The sequence below is a fragment of the Engraulis encrasicolus genome, chromosome 18 (assembly GCF_034702125.1).
Source record: "Engraulis encrasicolus isolate BLACKSEA-1 chromosome 18, IST_EnEncr_1.0, whole genome shotgun sequence".
Lineage (NCBI taxonomy): Eukaryota > Metazoa > Chordata > Actinopteri > Clupeiformes > Engraulidae > Engraulis > Engraulis encrasicolus.
In genome coordinates, this window is record NC_085874.1 from 26,235,639 (window position 1) to 26,255,704 (window position 20,066).

Below are 20,066 nucleotides of genomic sequence, written 5' to 3' on the forward strand. Positions count from 1 at the left end.
GCTGTATTCTGCCAAAAACGTTATTAATGCCTTGTGTGTAAATGTGTGTAAATACACGAAGCTACAAGCCAAGTAGGCCTAACAAACAATGCATCAGTTGAAAACTCGTGGCACAATGCCTGCGGTTTTACTACCGTTCCTCCACCGAATGTAAACACACATCGGCAGAATCAACTGTCTTTACATGCTTGCATTTTCTGCTCGTGAAAACAGACTGGGTATGTCAAATAATGATACCAGTGCATTGCCTTTGCAATTTGTGTGAAAATACCTAGCTAACCGCGATAGAAAGCAACATTGCTTAATAATGACCGCAGTGCTTACAATGTAGTGAAAGTAGCCTAATCGCGCAATTTCAAATGTGGCTCGCGACGAGACCTCGGACCTCGCAGAACTCGCAGATGCATGAATACAATGTTGGTTCGTGGCCACTCCCACGCGAGTTTTGACGAGCGCAGTTGCAGAAGTCTAATCTGACCTTTAGTGTGAAGGTGTTACAGCCGCCATACTGACTTGTTCCAGTGGGTCTTGGAGTTGCGGTAGAGTGCGGGGAACATGATGGGGAGGATCCTGGCTGCGTTGTCGCTGATCAGGCTCATGATGTACTCGTTGTTCCAGTAGTACAGCGCCCTCTCGGCAACCTACACACATACAGACACACACACATTACCATTACATCACCTTACACTTAGCTGACGCTTTTATCCATTAGTGACTTAGCCATTGGGTATTGGGCCATTGGGCATTGGGCCATTGGGCATTCCAATATGCACACTTCCGTCCTCCACTTGTGCTTGTGGCCTCGCCCCGCTTCCGTGGAGAAAATAATAAAGTTTCCCAGCTGTCAGCCTAGCCAAAACAACTTTTGAGGAACTATTTTTCATTCACCATCCCAATTGCAAATGAGAAAATGACATTAGAAGCGTGCTTTTGCAAGATATTGAATTCATTTTCTGTCGTCATGAGGTCACAAGCAGACAGGTGTCCGAAGTCCGCATATTGGAATCCACACATTTATAGTGTATCGGTACAGTATCTGGAGCTATGTGGAGTTGGGTGCCTTGCTCAAGGGCACCACAGTGCGGAACGGAGCGGAAAGAAGGGATTTGAACCGGCAACCCTCTGATCTAAAGCTCATCTCCTTAACCATTAGACCACACGTGAAATTAAACCACTGTGAACACTGACATGATGACGTACATAGATTTACTCTTGCTGTAACATGCCGTTTGTCTTTGTTCATGGCACACACGCACATACTCATAGCTCTGTCATATGTTGTTAACCTGCCGTACTTGTGTTGCCTTGTGTGATGGAGTGACCATCACTAGGGTTGTGGGTGTGGTCTGACTATCACGCCAACGAGCCTGACTCTTTGGCGTAGCGCTCAGAGCGACAGTTTACTACCCCAGAAGGTCTGAGTTCGAGTCCCGACTGGGCAACTCTACTCCCCTCCGCAACACTTTGGCGCGCACTCACTTTGCAGGCAATGCACACACAAACGCACAAACCTTTGTGGTGGTTTACCTGAAAGTGCGGGCTGGACACACACTTGGCCAGCTGTCTGAAGAGCGGCTCCATGACCTTGACGAACTCGGAGGGCTCGATGACGTCCAGGATCTCCTCCAGCTCGTTGAGGAACATCACCTCCTTGGGGCTGTGCGTCTTGGGCCAGTACTTCAACAGAGCCATCACCACCTGACGAGGCACAGCACAAGGTTGGTTTGTTTACATTTATGGCCAATTATGCAGCTGTGGCTATTTAATGGCGAGTACAGGTAATAAATTCACTTCACATTAAAAATCAACAATGATATAAATACATCAAATACGTTTGGTCACATCAATGCATTTAAAAAAAGTTCTAAACTTTTGAAGGTGGGGCACAGCACAAGGCACACAACACCAATCACAACCCAACCATGCCAGCCATGTGAGGAGGTGAAGGGAGAGGATACATTACAAATCTACAGCCAGAGCGGTCTAAAGTAGAGGTAGAAGTACTCTTACAGATGCAATTACAACACCAGTAGTATGATATTACAAAGTTGAAACCATGCAATATCACATCTAGTGTTATAATAGAGTACTTCTATGTCTACTTTATAACAACTCTGCCTAGAGCCCCCAGATTGAAAGAGCAACTGCCTAATGCCGTGTACAGACCAGGAGCGAACAGAGCGAATGAAGCGACGGAAGTCATTATTTCTCTATGGAGGGCACGCGACCTGCACTACCAAAACGAATTCGACAGGAGCGAAGCTTCTTGCGCGACCAGAGCGAATTTTGACGATTAAACTAAATCTAATCGCAGACGAATTCGCTCTGACGCTGTGCGGCGAAAACCAATCGGAACGTTCATATCTCAGAATGTCCCAGGCTGTCAAGCCAGAGCCGTTATGTGATTAGCTGAATCAAACATGTCAATGCTGCGTCTGCAGCGAATACAGCGAATTCAAGGCGAAACTTCTTCTGCTACCCCCGCTACCAGGCAGCGTAGTTCGCTCTTGGTCTGGACACGGCATAAGAGCAAGTTCCTGGTAATAGAAACCTGCTAACAGACAGCCAACAGGTGACATTTAGTTAAGAGAATGAGTACTCCAGGCTGTTCTACTAGATGATCTACCACTGCAGCAAGGTCAGAGATGGGCAAAATGGCTTCATTAGTTACAATCTAGGGCCACATATTCCAAATTACCTTGTCCAAGTCAAGCATGTGATCATTCAACCAGCCAATCACCTGGCTGAATTGGACAGGTCAAACAAAGTCCTTTGGAATATTTGGCACTGGGCTGTAACTAATTAATCCATTTTGCCCATCACTGCTCAAGGTTAACTAAATCTGGTTTACTACTGAGCCGGGTTCTTTGAATACCCCCCAGGGTACAATGGAGGAGGAGGAGGAGGAGGAAGGAAAAGGAGGTGAGGACAGGTGAGAGGTAATACACTTACTGGCTCCGTCAGTGTGCTGTCTTTCTCCAGGAACTGTACCACACAGTAGGCCAGCTGCACAGAAAAAAACAGAAGTTGGTAAGCATGCAACCATCCATATACCCTTAATCCTGGAATCCAAGGATTACCCATCGTCCAGAATCTGAGAAATAACAATCTGGAGAAAGTTAAGTATTCACCTTCTGTCACAGACATGCCTGTATACCAGAGGTGGGGAACCTATGTCTCAAGGGCCGCAAACCGTTTTACTCGGCCCCCGACAATTTCAATGTTATGCAGCTTCACATGAAATTTAACATATTTTTTAAAGATTTCTTTACAAAATATATCTGCAATACAACTAAGTTATATTCAAGCCACCAAGAGAAGGTGGGGTTCAACTGTCTGCCATGAATATAGGCCTAAAGTGCATGTGGAAATTCTGGTTTGTGCTCATAGTGCGGCCCTTGGAGGACTTTTGACAGCCCTTGGAGGAATTTGAAGTGGCCCCTCGAATGAAAAAGGTTCCCCATCCCTGCTGTATACCCTGCATCAAGGTATGTTGAAAAACTGATTGTTCCAAACCAGTTTGTTTCATAAAGTACTTCACAGGTAAGCTATTGTGGAAGCATCAGTCAACACATTATGATTACATAACAAACTAATTACACCTTAACCATGACCACGTGATTAAAACCTTTTACCCAAGCAACGGAAGAAGACATAAAAAAGCATGGGTTGACTATGTATTCACGAAGGTATGGGTGTGTATGCATTCTCTGTACACATTATCTGGTGTCCTTGTATTGTACCTGTGTGGGTACCTGCAGTGCTGCCTGCTACACTGCTGTCTGTACTCCTCCTTCAAAGCAGCTCTTGCCCTTTATACTTCCATTCAACATAGCTGTCTCGCAGACATAATTCAGACAGAGAGTGCGAGGAGTTATGCAATAGCAACCTTTTCTTCGCAACCTAACAATAAATCGGTGCCATAAATAAAAGTCTGTCTTCTTCCCCCTCCGTGTCAGAGCACAGTTACACAACGGCTTCATGTTATGAGACAGGGTGGGAGGGGGGCAGAAGTGGTCCTTTGTTCAGACTAAAAGTGGTGTCAGTCTGAACGATAATACTAAGCTGATCATTACCCCCATCTGGGTAGGCTGTGTGAAGAGACGGTTAACAAAAGGCCAAGAAAGAGAAAAAGAAAGATGGCACTTTTCAGATGAGAGAGGGAGAGCAAAGAACAATTTGGGGGGAGAGAGAGAGCGAGCAAGAGAGAGAGAGAGACAGAGAGAGAGGCAGAGAGGCAGAGAGGCAGAGATCACAATTTCATGTGTGCGTGTCCCTTGGCCTGTATGAGCCTATCCGGCTCTATACGGCAGGATAGGTAGTTTGCAACATACTAGATCATCATACAACCATTTAGCTCACTATCGAACTTTCAGAAAATGTAACGCATTTGTGGCTCTGAATTCTGCAACCACAACCCTCGCTCTGACATTTGCAAAATGCCCACACACACACACACACACACAGATGCATGGACAATTCAACTCACCTGTGGATGGTAAACACTAAGAGACTTGACTTTGTGTAAAGGCAGCAACACTTTCAATAGGAATATTTTGTGCTCCTCTTTGAGAGGCAAGGCGAAGCCATTGATTATGCTGGAAAACAAGAGAAAGACACAGAGATGCACAACACATTAGCAACTGACTCAATCTTGATACATGGGCGACGTTATGGTGTTCAAAGTTAGCCATTCCAGGCCTTCCTAGTGATGCAGCACTTTCAGCGTTGCTACTAGTCAGGCCAGGAGCAATACAAATATCGCTTCTGAGCTCCGGAGAAATCAGAAACTGCACCGATGTTGTGGGTAACCAATCAACTGTGAGCAGTTCTAACGGCCCTGGGTAGAGGCGTGTTCAAGGCAGTGACATGGTTCAAGTAGAGACGTTCTGTTGGGACTAAGAAAAGTTTTGGTTTAAGCTTCGGCACAGCCTTTCCTGGCCTCAACCAGTAGTAAACTGAGGGAGGCGGATCAACCATTCTATTTGGGAAACGTTAGTCGTTATGCTCTTGGTCAGATCAAGTCTCGAAAAGAGATTTGAAAGTCGTTGATAATCAGGCAAGTTGAAAGTACCACTTCAGCTAGAGATGAGAAATTCAAAATAAAACGGTTCACTTACCTTCCTAAAATCTCCAACAATTCTGCTATTCCATTATGATGTTCTGTCTCATAAATGAACCTGAGAGAAGACAGCGAAAAACAATGTCAAAAAGTCAATGTCATTTGCCTTGCACCTGCCACACGTATATCTACGAAAACAATGGGTGTGCATTTCATGGCAATTTATTTTGTAAAAAAAGGAGAAAATCCACACACTTCAAGTCTTTTTGTGTGTGCAACGAAATTGCAACAAAAAAAAAGACTTGAAGTCTGTGGATTGTACTTTTTGTACAGATAATTCTACTGAATCCTGCACCTTCAAAACAGATGAGTGGTGACTGTTCACCACTTCACTTATAGCAATTTGCTTTACCAGCAAAATGCATGAGCAGATAACATTGATACTCACACGTGTGTGTGTGCGTGTGTATGCAGGGGACTCACCTATAGAATATGTTATTGATCTGTTTTCTGATGTAGGCGCGCAGGCCCAGGAATTTGCCGTAGATGCGATGCAGAGTGGTCTTCAGGAAGTCCCGCTCCCGCGGGTCCTCACTGTCAAACAGCTCCAGGAGCTGCAAGATTTCAAGACGTTTTATTGTCATATACTCCAGAGATGTCATTCATGAGAAATGAAACGTTTTGTATATATATATATATATATATATATATATATATATATATATATATATATATATATATATATATATATATAGAAAAAAAAACAAGAAAATGAGATGAGAAATGAACAAAAAAGCACAAATGTATGAAAGTATTGTATACACACAAGCCCCCCACACACACACATTAAAACTGACTGTTACAGATGGACATGGCTTGGATATTGAAGGACTGACTTCATCCTTTACATAATTGCTTGGGTAGGTGTTCGACACATAATGGAGAAAGTTAATACAGAATTGTGTGTGAACTTCAGATCCAAATATAAGTTATGTTCATAAAAAAATGTCTGACTGATGGAAAAATAATTCAATCACATATTCACACATTACCTGCATTACAAATTTCTGGTCTATGTACTTCTTGGCAATGTTCGGCTGGAAGTCTGGAGACTCTAAGAAGCGCAGGAAGAACTCGTACACCAGCTGTAGAGAGAAGGGAAAAAAACCCACACATGACCTTGTTATTTAGTAATGTACTTGTATGTCACAATTAGGGTCTAGTTCAAATTCTGTTTAATTTTACTAAGTCAGCTCAGCGGCCTCATTTACAAAGCTTGCTTTATGCACACAAAATAAATCTATGCACTAATAATAAGACTGACTTGCACTGGATATCACAGTATGTATTGATGAATCTGAAAATTTGGGTACATCTGTATTTTTTTACATTTCCACAAACAAAGAGATTGTCTTAGTACATGAGAACCAAGTCTCAGACCAAATGGGGCTTGACTGATGCCTTCAGTAGCCAATCATATCAGGGTAAGTGAGGTGGAGGCTGTTACCTGTAGGTGTGGCCACGCTGCCTCTAACGTGGGTTCGTCCTCCTCTGGGTCAAACTCCGCCCCTGTCGGGTTTGAAGAGGGGGGCAACGTTCTGAACATGTTCACTGCAAACTGCAAACACACAAGAAGCGCACAGAGAAAAGGTCATCAGTAAATGTCAGTAAGACAGGAAACTTTCATTTCTAACGAGCACACAATATCACGACAAAAAACAGCAGAGACGTACAACCAGGGCTCTTTTTTCCATCACCTGCCAAAATGGCTAGTAGATGCTAATCTTACTAGCCAAAGATGCACAAATGGGTCAAAGTGGGTAGTCAGTTGGTCTACTGGTCTACCAGCCAAACTGAAATTTCAACAGTATTGGGCTGTTTGGCTGCTGCTTAGAGCCTGCGTACAACATTACATCAGACTAAACATCAGTTTATTTTCTATTTAATGCATAGTCTGATGTATAAAACCACTGCTGGACAGTCTATGGAGGTTTCATAGTAACGAGTGAGCAGGGTGCTACAACAATCACACGTCTTTGTAACAGCGCATCTCTCCAATTCATCCGACACCTGACAGAAGAGTCTTGCAGCACAATATAACGCCCAAGAGCCCATGTCCATATCACTGAAAGCCTTTCAAGAAGCTGCCAGCTGTCACACACACACACGTCATCCATTACACTTTAGGCAGCATGAAAGCCACTGAACCGGAATCAATTGTCATTTGCCTTGTTTGTTTACGCCACCATCATCCTGGAGAGAGGCTTTGCTACGTGTGCAATTGAAAGACGACATACAGTAAGAGACACATTTAACAACCACACAGTTCGGGCTCTAAAGTCTGCAAACATCCTGAACAGAGCTGGCCTGGAATACAGCATGTGGATCCAACAGATCCAAGGTTGGTGTTCAAGTGAGAAGATTGATAATGAGACCGTTAATAAGGTGTTTCTTCAGATATCAATATGATATCTTTTCCACTGCCAGTTTTCTGGTCGACTCGGCGCCCACTTTTTGCTTTTCGATTAAGCTGTGTCATGCCCAATTGGAAAGCAAAAAGCGGCGGCCGAGTCACGCTGTGTCGAGCTGTAGGCCTACCAGAAAACAAGCAGTGGAACAGAGCCTTATGCAACATGTCTATCAGCTGCCATGCCCCTTTAGAAGACTAGCATGGGTTCAGAATACATGGGTTTCCCGTTTGTAAACAATCCCCGGCTGCGCGCCCCTGGCTGAGCAGTGCACTCTTCAACCTCTGACTGTTGGAAACTGCCGTCACTCAAAAAATGTACTCGCATGGTTGGCTGCTTAGCATCTTGCCCCTCCTCACAGCGCGAAATGTTTGTAAACAGGAAACCTACGGATAGTTCAATGGGAATTTTGTTTTTATGTAACGCTAATTTAGGAGACCGGAAAAGTTGCATCGGTGATGTGTGGAACGATTCATCTTGGTTACCATACTGAAAATCTTTTGTGTTTTAACCATTAGGCTACATGCAGTGTGACGAATCTGCATATAAAGGCACTACAGGTTAATCAGCCTTTCAGACGGCAGAGCAGAACAGAGCAGACACACAGGCAAGCATGCACACTTCAAATGCTGTGCGCTGCACGTCTACCCACTTTGATGATGAAAAAAAGGAAATCTTCAAAGTGGTCTGAAAGTTCTTAGGAACCCACAAGATGAGTGCGTTTATATGTGTGCATATGTACACGCGGCGCGCACCCACACTTGAGCGCTTATTCTCATGTTGATTAGGCAGCATCTGCGCTGACTATGCCTGTGCAAGAGGAAGAAGAATAGGTCCATTTGCATTTTTTTGTCAGAACCGGGGTTTTTTTTGGCTCTGCGAGAGGCAGGGCTTTGATAAATATCCGAGCCATCTTCTCTCACATCTCTCTATACCACACCATAAACGGCATGTTATGGCCAGTGCTGGCAAGCTAGCCATGTGACCAGCAACTTTCTGGAGAATTTCTCAAATCCACTTTAGTCACAACTGGAATAAGGGTTGTAGGGCTGTGCTGTTAGCCAGTGACGCAACAACTTCGGCATTGCTTCTAGTCAGGCCAAGAACGGGAACTCTTCCCACTTTGTCAGACACCAGTCAACCAGTAGCAAACCTAGGGAGGCAGGTCAACCATGCCTTTTGAGAAACGTTCATTGTTATCGTCTTGGTCAGACCAGGTCTCGAAGAGATTTGAAAGTCAATGACGTAGGGCTGTTTGCTGCAGCAGTGTTGCCCCTTTGTTGCCATGCAAACTACATCTAAATTTAAAATCTTTATAGGATTGCCCATTGAGATGAACATCAGGAACCTCTTCTAAATTAATTAAATGGGTCAAAATGGCTAGTAAGACCTCCTTTCTGATGAGTAAATGGCTATTGGGGGGTCTTACCATGTGCACCACCTCTGGGTAGATGGGCTCGGTGATGACGTTGCGGTTGTGGGTGATGTACTCCACCATCTCGCTGAGCGCCGCCCGCTTCACCTCCTTCCACTTGAGGTCGCTCAGCGGGTCGGACACGAAGTCGAACAGCACGCAGCATTGCCGCAGCTTCTGGATAAACAGCTTCTCCTGCTCCGCCGGGGGCACGTCTGGGTACATGGAGAGTAGAGACAGGTAGAGTGGTAGAGAAACAGAGAGCGGTAGAGAGCGGTAGAGAGACAGAGAGAGACAGAGAGCGGTAGAGAGACAGAGAGCGGTAGAGAGAGAGAGAGAGAGAGAGAGAGAGAGAGAGAGAGAGAGACAGAGAGAGAGAGAGAGAGAGGGAGAGAGAGAGAGAGAGAGAGAGAGAGAGAGAGAGAGAGAGAGAGAGAGAGAGAGACAGACCACAACACAGAAACACAGAGGGAAAGATAGACAGGACACAGAGAGGGGTCAGTATAATTGATTGTTGGCTTGGTCTGCTTTGTGTGTGTGTACACATGTTTAATTATGCAAAAACAGAGACTTTGAAGCACCCCTGTCTGGAGATAAAAAGCCTCATATTAATATACTGACTGCATGCTGTGTCCAGCAGGTAAATAGAGTGTTTCATCTTTAATCAGCAGCACCTCAAATGTGCCGTTTTGATTTGCATTGATGGAGTAGGCGGGCGCTTTTTGATGAGGAAGCTAAATTTCCTCTCCGTCTTATAATTTAGTTCTCCTTTCATCATTCTTCATCTTTATGGTTTCAATTATGGTGGTCCCCCATTGTTTCCTTGTTTCATGTAAAGACCGAACCTCAACAAGCCAGCCAGAGATATCTAAAATCGTGGCACCATTTACAAAATAAGGTAATGAAAAGAACCGCACACCGGTGAGCTCAGGAATAAATTGAAGTAAATGGGAGCTCACCGGTGTGCGGTTCTTTTCATTACCTTATGAATATTTGAACCTGCACCCCAAAAAAGTATTTGGATGTCCGTGAGATTAGACTTGGATACCATTTACAAAATACAAATCAAAAGACTGTGCAAATGATAACTGAAATAAGCAATTCAGTTCTAGGAGTTTCAGCACATTACGGTGCGTGATGTCTGCCACTGGAAAGAGGAAAACGGCAACAAACATATTTTGTTCCACCAGAAAGGTAAAGTACATCAAAGTACACCTGCACAAGCAAACTGCTCTGGTCCTAGTCAGAGGAAGCTCTGCACAAACAAACAACAAACTGCTCGGGTTCTCGTCAAACCAGAAGCGAAACTGACATGAACATGAAGCTGAAACTGCCAGTTAGGTTTGACACAAAAGAGGTCTCAAACTTTGTGGTGTGTGCAGCTTTCCTGAATATACACATTTCCAGTAGGATCAGTTTCATATATTCAGACTGAGACACATATGTGTTCAGTGAAATCTTGAATTCATTCTTAGCAACAATACCATAATCAACACCATGAACAACAAACAAAAAGGCACAACCACCACCCCACCGCTTAAAGTAGCAAATGTTTTGCAGAAGCAAACCATTGGTCACCCAGCGGTGAAACTGAGCTTGTTCTGGCACCAATGGTGTCTTTCTCCTGCAGTTTGCTCACACAACCTCATTCTTACCGAGCATTATATTGCAGCAGTACAACACTCCACCATCCTGCTAACACTGTAACTGTAGCAGCCGTGGACTAGTGGTTAAGGAGATGGGCTTTAAATCAGAGGGTTGCCAGTTCTAATCCCACCCCCCCACTCTATGGCCAAGGTGCCCTTGAGCGAGGCACCTAACCCCACACTGCTCCAGGAACATATTATGTAACAATGTGTTAAATCAAGATAGTCAATATATTGTAATCAATGGGTGGTAGGCATAAAGTAAGTGACTATACGCAGCCATGTCAGTCATTCTGCCAGTTAGAAACCAATTTGCTTTTTGACCTCGTCCTAGGTCATCACACCATCCACCATATCAACTTGATATTAGTCTGTGGCTAGAAGACTGGCACTGCTCTGCTAGTGCACACGTCACACATGACACGTCCCACCATCAGATCAGACACGCAAATGCATCTCTGAACCGACTCAGCTGCATCCTCATTGCACTGTTGGTCCTCCATTGTGTTAAGCTGAAGAGTTGGACCACTGCAAGGACGCTTTGGATAGGCACTAGGGATGGCGAAAATTTAAAAATATCTTAACCGGTTACTGAGACTCATTAACCGGTGGTTAACCGGTTAACTGGCAACCTTAAATGATATAAAGTTCGTGTCCTGATGGGCACAGCACTGAATTTTTAAATTAAAACTTTCTTTTTGTCTGCTCAGACAGGACCTGTCATGTCCAGCCAGTGTCGCCAGATGGAAAATGCTGAATTATCGTACCAAAACCTCAAAATTATAGTTTTTCAGGGTTTTTTGGGAGGAAATTATTATTGTAATTATTATTACCGGTTAACCGGTGGCAGAAAATTTAACCGGTTATCGTTGATCCGGTCGACTATCGGTTAACCGGTTACCGGTTAACATCCCTAATAGGCACTTTGGACAAAAATTCTAGGCTACAAAATGCAATGTACTGAAAAGAGCCACTCGTCTCCACACCATTTCTACACTCTTGTTTTCCAAGCCTCCAACAATCCACAGTTGACTACATTTCGACAATTCCTTATCAATTAGGTAATTATTTATGTAGATTTCTGGTTGACGTTTCTGATATAACACTAGTAAACGTCCTGATTCTTTAGCTATAATGCTGCGTTGCCGTAGCACACAGAGACAAACTTCACTTGAGTGTAGATTGGAGGAGAAGAACACAACTCAATCAGAAAACGGAGACCCATGCGGTTCAGTGCTTAATGCTATACTGGTTACAGCATGAGAGTGGGGTAGCGTTACAGTACCATCCTCAACTCAACATCAGGTCACCAAATCCTCCAGTCTCTCGTCTCCACCTCTCCTGGTCCTCCCCTTCCTGTGCCATTTCTTGGATGCAAGATAAGTTATCTCCCTTACCCTGGAGGGCACACTCACAAGGCCAGTGAAACAGCACAATAGAAGAAAATAATTTAGAATTTCCCAGACTATTTTTTCACTTAACTGTAGCATAAAATGGATATTTGACGATGTTGCCGTGATTTCCAGGCTATTAGCCACTACTTTTTCCTTATGCTTTGAACCATGCAGCTTATATCATGATGTGGCTAAATTAATATTTGGATTATTACATGTGGCAAAACATAACTCGAGTTACCTTTGGAGTCAAATGTTGTTTAATGATATGCTTATACAGAATACACAGTATAACAGTAAACCAATAAAAGTCAGTCCAAATGGTGTCAGGTGTTAACTCTGAGGCTCCCTCCTGAAGATGCTACACTGATATTGAATGTCCAGATTCTGCTACACCATGACCAGACATGAGCGCAGGAGATGTTAAGGACTCAAAGGTAATTGGGAGAGAGAGGTACACACAGTAACTAGGCCACCATATCATTACAGTTCTTCACCTTATAGCTTCAGGGCTATTGTCTTGTGTGCACGTCCGTCTGCGCGCGCACACACACACACACACACACACAGTTTGTCAACACATGCAAACACACACACACACACGCAGAGACTTTTTATGACCACTGCAGGCTGTATCCACTTACAAAACACAGCTCTCCTTTCCACACAAACCTGAAATATTCAGGCTTTGAGGAAGTCTGTGTGTGTGTGTGTGTGTGTGTGTGTGTGTGTGTGTGTGTGTGTGTGTGTGTGTGCGTGTGTGCGTGTGTGCGTGTGTGCGTGTGTGTACGTGTGGTGCTACCCAGAGTCCCATGCACAACAACGTGGTGGTAGGACAGTTAAGGGCTATAAAACCCCAAATGGAACAATACAGCTTTTGACTCCACACTGAGCCTTTGTATAGCTAGCTAGTGTGGCCTTAGCAACCACAACCCAAGCCTTAGTAGCCCCAGACAGTGGCCACCACCTGACCTGACCTGACAGAGACAGGTGACTCGAGTCACAGCAGCAGCACTATAGGGGACATAGGATGGGTCACGTGATATTCAAGGAGCCCACATGAGCCCTGAGGTCCCCAACCTGACAAACTGCTACTCTGGGTCTCTGATAACACACAGCTCTGTTACCAGCTACAAAGTTGTCTCCGTCTCCCTCTCTCTCTCTCTCTCCCTCTGTTCTCTCTCTCTCTCTCTCCGTCTCTCTCTCCGTCTCTCTCTCTCTCTCTCTCTCTCTCTCTCTCTCTCTCTCTCTCTCTCTCTCTCTCTCTCTCTCTCTCTCTCTCTCTCTCTCTCTCTCTCTCTCTCTCTCTCTCTCTCTCTCTCTCTCTCTCTCTCTCTCTCTCTCTCTCTCTCTCTCTCTCTCTCTCTCTCTCTCTCTCTCTCTCTCTCTCTCTCTCTCTCTCTCTCTCTCTCTCTCTCTCTCTCTCTCTCACACACACACACACACACACACACACACACACACACACACACACACACACACACACACACACACACACACACACACACACACACACACACGTAGGCACACACAACACAACATCCTCTCTGTAAGAAACCAACACATGACCCTAATCACCCATTGGGTATCAGGACTCGGGGTGAGAGATCTTCTTACACACACACGCACAGGAAATGGCCATGTTGTCTCTCTCTAAAACAGTGTCCTAGCCTAGGCCTTCACTGCAGTAGGCAGTGCCCCGGGAAGCAGCCTGGTCAGGAAGAAGACTTTTGTCACCAACGCATGCTCTCAACAACGCAAGAGGAAGCACCAGAACAAGTAAACAAAAGGCAGAGTCCCCAGTGTCACCACACACACACACACACACACACACACACACACACACACACACACACACACACACACACACACACACACACACACACACACACACACACACACACACACACACACACACACACACACACACACACACACACACACACACACACACACGTTTGACCATACAAAATTGTCAACTGTGTGTGTGTGCCCTGCAGCAGTTTAGGAAACACCACATACACAAACACACTGTGATTTGGCTTGCTTGGAACAGTAGCAGTCTTGGTGGGGGAGGGCAAAAAGAAGGGTAAAGAGCGTAAATCAGTTTGTGTCCTCAACTCCTGCAAAACCCTGCTCTGAAGAAATCACCACACAGCATGCAGTTTGCCCCCCCCCCCCCTCTCTCTCTCTCTCGCTCCCTCTCTTTGTTTCTCTCTCTATCTCTCTCTCTCTCTCTCTGAGTGAGAGTGCAACATAAACAAACCGCCTCCGCTCTGGATCTCTGGTCTCGCCCCCTATGATTCCGCTCAGTTCCTCAGAGTAAGAGTAGAGCAGCAGCCAGCCCTGCCTGCCAGAGGAGAGGAAAGGAGGGAAAACATCAAGCCTCCCTCCCCATCACACCCTTCCACATTCCAAGCAACCGACTCGAGACGCCAGCCAAACATGCCCCCACCACACCACACCACAACACGGCACAGCACAGCACACAGCAACACAGCACACGGTCTCTCTCTTGACATTTCAACCGCTTGCTGCTTCACACAAAATGCTACACACTACTGAGATGACAACAAAAGAAGGGCAACATTTCAATCGATGTTTTTTTTTGCCTGCTTCGGCTCTGACTTATCTTGATGGCTGTGTATTTTTTCACAGGTCCACAAATACACAGCACACGTAAACACACAGACACACAAACGCAATCATTTTCCCTCCTAAACAACCCCCGATCACACCCTCTTCCTTTTGGTCCCCTCTGTCCTCCCCCCAAAGCTAATGATCCAGAGAGACGTTCCTCCAGCTCTCTCTCCCCCGCTCTCTGCTCTGCTGCCTTCCCTGTGCTAACGGCTAACGGCTAACGGCTGTTGCTTGCTCACCTCGGAAGTGCAGGAGGGCTACGGGCGGGAAGGGCCCGTTGGAGCCGGGGGCTTCCAGTACCATGGTGCCCTCCGCTCGAGAGCCTGCCAACATCCAGGAGTAGGGATGCTCAGGCGGCGGGGCAGGGGGACAGGGCTAGGGTGCAGTGAACGCGGAGCGCAGAGGAGACTATGCGCAGGAGGCAGCCTCCATTTTAGCACGGCACCACTCTCTCTCAGCAGAAAATGAGGCGCTGCTGCTGGAGGAAACCAGCCTGAGCGAGTGATGTCATTCAGACACAGCCACAGAGCCATTGGCCCAGGCTGGTCACGTGACCTGGTTGTTAGGCTGCAGAGCAGCAGGGCCAGGCCATTGGCCGGGGGGTGGGATTAGAGGCGGGAAATGGAGGGTGATTGGTGGCAGTGGATTTGTGGACTGGCTGTGAAGGGCAGATGTTCTTCCTCTAGTCTAGACAAAAGTTCAAATGTTGCTATTTTTTTTCTTTATGTGAATGCCAGTGTCTCCAGCCTACACAATCCATTGCCGTGTGTCTAACCACATTCTATGATATATACATGAGAAGAAAAGGGCATTGAACAGCTTTAAAATGATATGTAACATTACAACATAAAACATAACATTACATTACAAAACATTATGCTTCAGTATGGTGGGTGACCTTACAAACAAGCAGTGATGACAGACCAAGTGATCCAAATGTCCAAATGCAAACACTACTCTATTACCACCAAGGGTGGGGGCACTCTTAGTAAACAGAAAAAGACGAAGACATTGAAAACATAGTCTGTAGCCTACCCCAGACAATGTCGACCTAAAGTCAGTCCTTTAAGATTGAGAGCGAGTGTGTAAATGAGAGAGAGAGAGAGAGAGAGAGAGAGAGAGAGAGAGAGAGAGAGAGAGAGAGAGAGAGAGAGAGAGAGAGAGAGAGAGAGTGAGTGAGTGAGTGAGTGAGAGAGAGAGAGAATATATCTGTAAAGAATTACAGATGCAACAGGAAACCACAAGCAGAGCACCTGGAGCACTGCACAGAAGCAACAACTGATATTGCATCACAAGCACACAACAGCAACACACACACAACAGCAACACACACACACCAGCAACACACACACACCCACACAGACACACCCACACACACACACACACACAAAAGCAACACACACACACAACAGCAACACACACACACACAACAGCAACGCACACACACACAACAGCAACACACACACACACACACACACAACAGCAACACACACACACACACACAACAGCAACACACACACACACACAACAGCAACACACACACACACACACAACAGCAACACACACACACAACAGCAACACACACACACAATAGCAACACACACACACACAACAGCAACACACACACACACACAACAGCAACACACACACACACACACACACAACACACACACACACACACACAACAGCAACGCACACACACACAACAGCAACACACACACACACACAACAGCAACACACACACACACACACAACAGCAACACACACACACACACACAACAGCAACACACACACACACACACACAACAGCAACACACACACACACACACACACACACACACACACACACACACACACACACACACACACAACAGCAACACACACACAACAGCAACACACACACACACACACACACACACACACACACACACACCAGCAACACACACACACACACACACCAGCAACACACACACTCATACCAGCACACACACACACACACACACACACACACACACACACACACACCAGCAACACACACACACACACACACCAGCAACACACACACACATACACCAGCAACACACACACACACACAACAGCAACACACGCATACACAACAGCAACACACACACACACACAACAGCAACACACACACACAACAGCAACACACACACACAACAGCAACACACACACAACAGCAACACACACGCAACACACACGGTGTGCAACAAAGAGGACTTTCCAGAAAAAAGGCATGGCAAGCAAATATAGATCTATGCAAGCTGTAACCTCAAAATGCACAGCTGCACACAATGTGCGTGTTTGCAGTTAAGGTCACAAATGAGGAGGAGAACATTTTATGTATGGCTCATTATTAATAATAAAACATCGCCAAATCGGCATGTCATTATGACAGATTTAGAGTTAGATTTATCTATATTTAGAGGACGCGCACGAAGTGCATTTAACTCCACACAGCTTAAATTAAGTCCTGGGGTGCAGGTAACACAGAATACCTTTGGTAGATCTAGTAGATGGCGTGACAGACACAAGTCTCTGCCCAAGGCATCTTCAGATTTGAGAGTGTGACTTTTCTCCATCACAACTTTTGACAGATATTCTCATTAATTTTTAAGTGCAAGGCCTGAGCAGCAACCAAGCATTTAACAGTAGACAAAAAAAGTTGCTGCTAACCTACTCCTGGAGCTGCGTTTTGTCTGATACATGAGGCCTGAAGATAAGAAGTGGTTGTCAACACTCAGTCCTGGAGGAGGACATTTCCCAATTACTATGGGCGAAGACTAAGGACTCACTGACTGAAGCTCTTGTGTGTCCTAAGGTGTGTGCTGATGTTGCATAACTTTTTAAATGATATTTGAATTACGCTAAGGCGTTTCAAACAATACGTAAATAAACCAATGTCCCAATTAGCTGGCCAGGATGTTGGAATGGGCTGATAAAAAGAGCCCACAAGTCAACGACAGAAAGAGAGCAAAGTAATGGTCAAAAAAAGAGACCAATTCCATCTTTAGAGACACGTCACACCCAGGCCACAACCTGTTTGAACTTCTGCCTTCTGGTAGCAGGTACAGATCCATGAAAACAAGGACAAACAGACTAAAAAACTCTTTCTACCCAGCGGCAATCACAGCACTTAATTATGCTACCAAAGCATTTCTACACATACTTTTCTTTTATGAATTCTATTTTTATTTGTAGTACTGCCTCAACAAGGAATGCACAATTTCGTTGTGCTCGTCACAATGACAAATAAAAAGACATTCTATATTCTATTCTATTCTAAAATGGCTGGAACTCTCCTTTAAAAAGGTGAAATGTGTAGGGTGGTGGCCAGAGAAGGTATTGCAACTATGTTGATGATTGAAACTGTGCTGCATATTGCCAAATTTGATTTTTTTCGTGAATAATTCCTAAATAATAAACTAATATTTACAAGTGTGACCAAAGTACAGCACTTTTACCCAGTCATAATTAATACTTAAAATGTAATGTGATGGTATGCATTTGTGGAAAAGATAACATTTACAAATGGTACAAATGGGCAGCATGAACTACTAAAAACATTACACAATGCACCTTTAAATAACCAGTTCCAGACTTGAGGAAACTGTTGACCTCCTAAATAGTCTCTCAGCAACCAGGTTTAGTGTGACATTCAGTGGCTTATCACAATCAGATTACTTTATTTTTGTCCCAACAGCAGTCCATTTAAACAGGCTGAGCAATGTGGATCTGTAGCCAAAACTAATAAATAAACAAAAATAATAAACAAACAAGCTCACAGAGTAACAAGTTGGCGTTTTGATGATGCTACTTATAGGGCACAGTCCACATAGAGCTGCTTGTTGATTATGGGTAAAAAATAGTTTGGATTATAGCTAAAAACTGAGGTTAATTAGGTAACATCAGACATTGAGAAATCATGGTTATTTTGTTGTTGTTGTTTTTTTTGAGAAAGATGCAGAATTCATTTTTTATTCTTTGTACTGGTACTACCGGTATTTACTTATTACCTAACAGAGACAATAGGCTACATGCCAGCGAATTGAGTGACTTGAAGTCCTCCATCAAGCAACCATTGTGAGGGCAAGCAATGGAAAAGTGATGCGAGCCATAGGAAAAAAAAGAGAGAAGAGTTTATTTAATCTTATGCAAATGAGGAGTGAATTATGCCAGTAGCAGTCAACCAAATCTGCATAATATTTTTCAATAAATTTGATTCGCAGCTACAACCCCAGACTGCCAAGAGGTCTGGAGGAATGGAACACTGAATGTTTGCCTCGCTGCGGTTTCGGTTTAAGTCATGGGTTGTCATTAGCAGTTATGATATGTTGAGTCAACAGCCTCAGTGGAAATCACTCATCTGTGTCCCATAAGGCGGTCTAAAAACACAAAGGTTACAGCGTGTTTAGTACGAGCAGAGGAGGTAGGGCACCTATACTTGGCTAGCACCCTCTGATGATGCTCGGGTGGTCAAGACCACGATAAAAATGTGACCGTCATACTGTCTTTCCTCATTTCGGCTCTAGATTTTTCACTTCCACACAGCATTAGTACAGCAGGCTGCCCTGCCCAGGCAGCCTACAGGGCAGACAGACAAGACAGACAGCGGTGGCTGCAAGCACGTAGCAATCTGAGCCAAAGACGACAAATGTCTCATGTCCAGAGAACAAAAATGAACCACCTCGTTGTTTCTTCTCAATGCAGCATTTTACAGCATAGCATCATACCCATCACATGAATAAGCAGGCAAAAGGAGAATGATAATTCAGTAATATCAGCTGCAGATCCAGTGTACCGGTACACACAGCCCAGTGGAGCTTCACAGTCACCACAAGATGGAGCCAAAGTGCAGGTTATGCTAACCTACTGTCCTCCCCTCCCTCCCAATGGCTAAACAGTACACACACACACACTGCCATTTGACCCAGTGACTGCAAGAGCATTGCACAGTCACAGCATAGCGGACTGAGCACTTTCAGGACACCAAACCAAATATTTTAGTGATTAGTCACACACACACACAGACACAGACACAGACACAGACACAGACACAGACACACACACACAATCACATGTCGCTTGCCACAGCATACATTACTTGAAAGTGTTGCTTGCAAATAATACCAAATGTGCTCTGAAACGAAGCAAAGGTGTTCTCAAAAATCAGACAAGCGGGCAAAAACACCACTAGGAGGACAGCAGTACAGAACGCATTTCCAACACGCAGGTCACCATTTTCTGAGGCAGAAAACAGTACTCCATCGACGGGAAAAAGATAATTGACGCCAATGAAACTGGTCAGTGCCAGCTCTCATTAGGAGAGCGCCTGAGAAAGATCGATCAAGGAGACACAATCACATCAGAACTAAGGCTGGCATTTAAGCAAAAGACAGAAGGCCATTAAGGATAAATGAGACA

At 44.9% G+C, this 20,066-nt stretch overlaps 1 protein-coding gene across 4 annotated transcripts in view; it reads right to left on the reverse strand.

Annotated features, from left to right (window-relative positions):
- The window catches only part of ppp2r5cb (protein phosphatase 2, regulatory subunit B', gamma b), a 44,901-nt gene that overhangs the window by 16,420 nt on the left and 8,415 nt on the right, over window positions 1–20,066 (reverse strand). For 2 of the 4 annotated variants that reach the window (XM_063223350.1, XM_063223349.1), the window contains exons 4-12: window positions 8,960–9,159; window positions 6,570–6,680; window positions 6,115–6,207; window positions 5,546–5,676; window positions 5,121–5,180; window positions 4,490–4,598; window positions 2,953–3,006; window positions 1,528–1,698; window positions 514–641 (exon numbers count right to left, since the gene is read on the reverse strand). In XM_063223350.1, coding sequence (XP_063079420.1) covers window positions 514–641; window positions 1,528–1,698; window positions 2,953–3,006; window positions 4,490–4,598; window positions 5,121–5,180; window positions 5,546–5,676; window positions 6,115–6,207; window positions 6,570–6,680; window positions 8,960–9,159 — 1,057 coding nt within the window. Of the gene's footprint in view, window positions 1–513; window positions 642–1,527; window positions 1,699–2,952; window positions 3,007–4,489; window positions 4,599–5,120; window positions 5,181–5,545; window positions 5,677–6,114; window positions 6,208–6,569; window positions 6,681–8,959; window positions 9,160–14,863; window positions 15,666–20,066 lie in introns of those variants that run through there. The other 2 variants (XM_063223352.1, XM_063223351.1) reach the window with 2 other exon arrangements.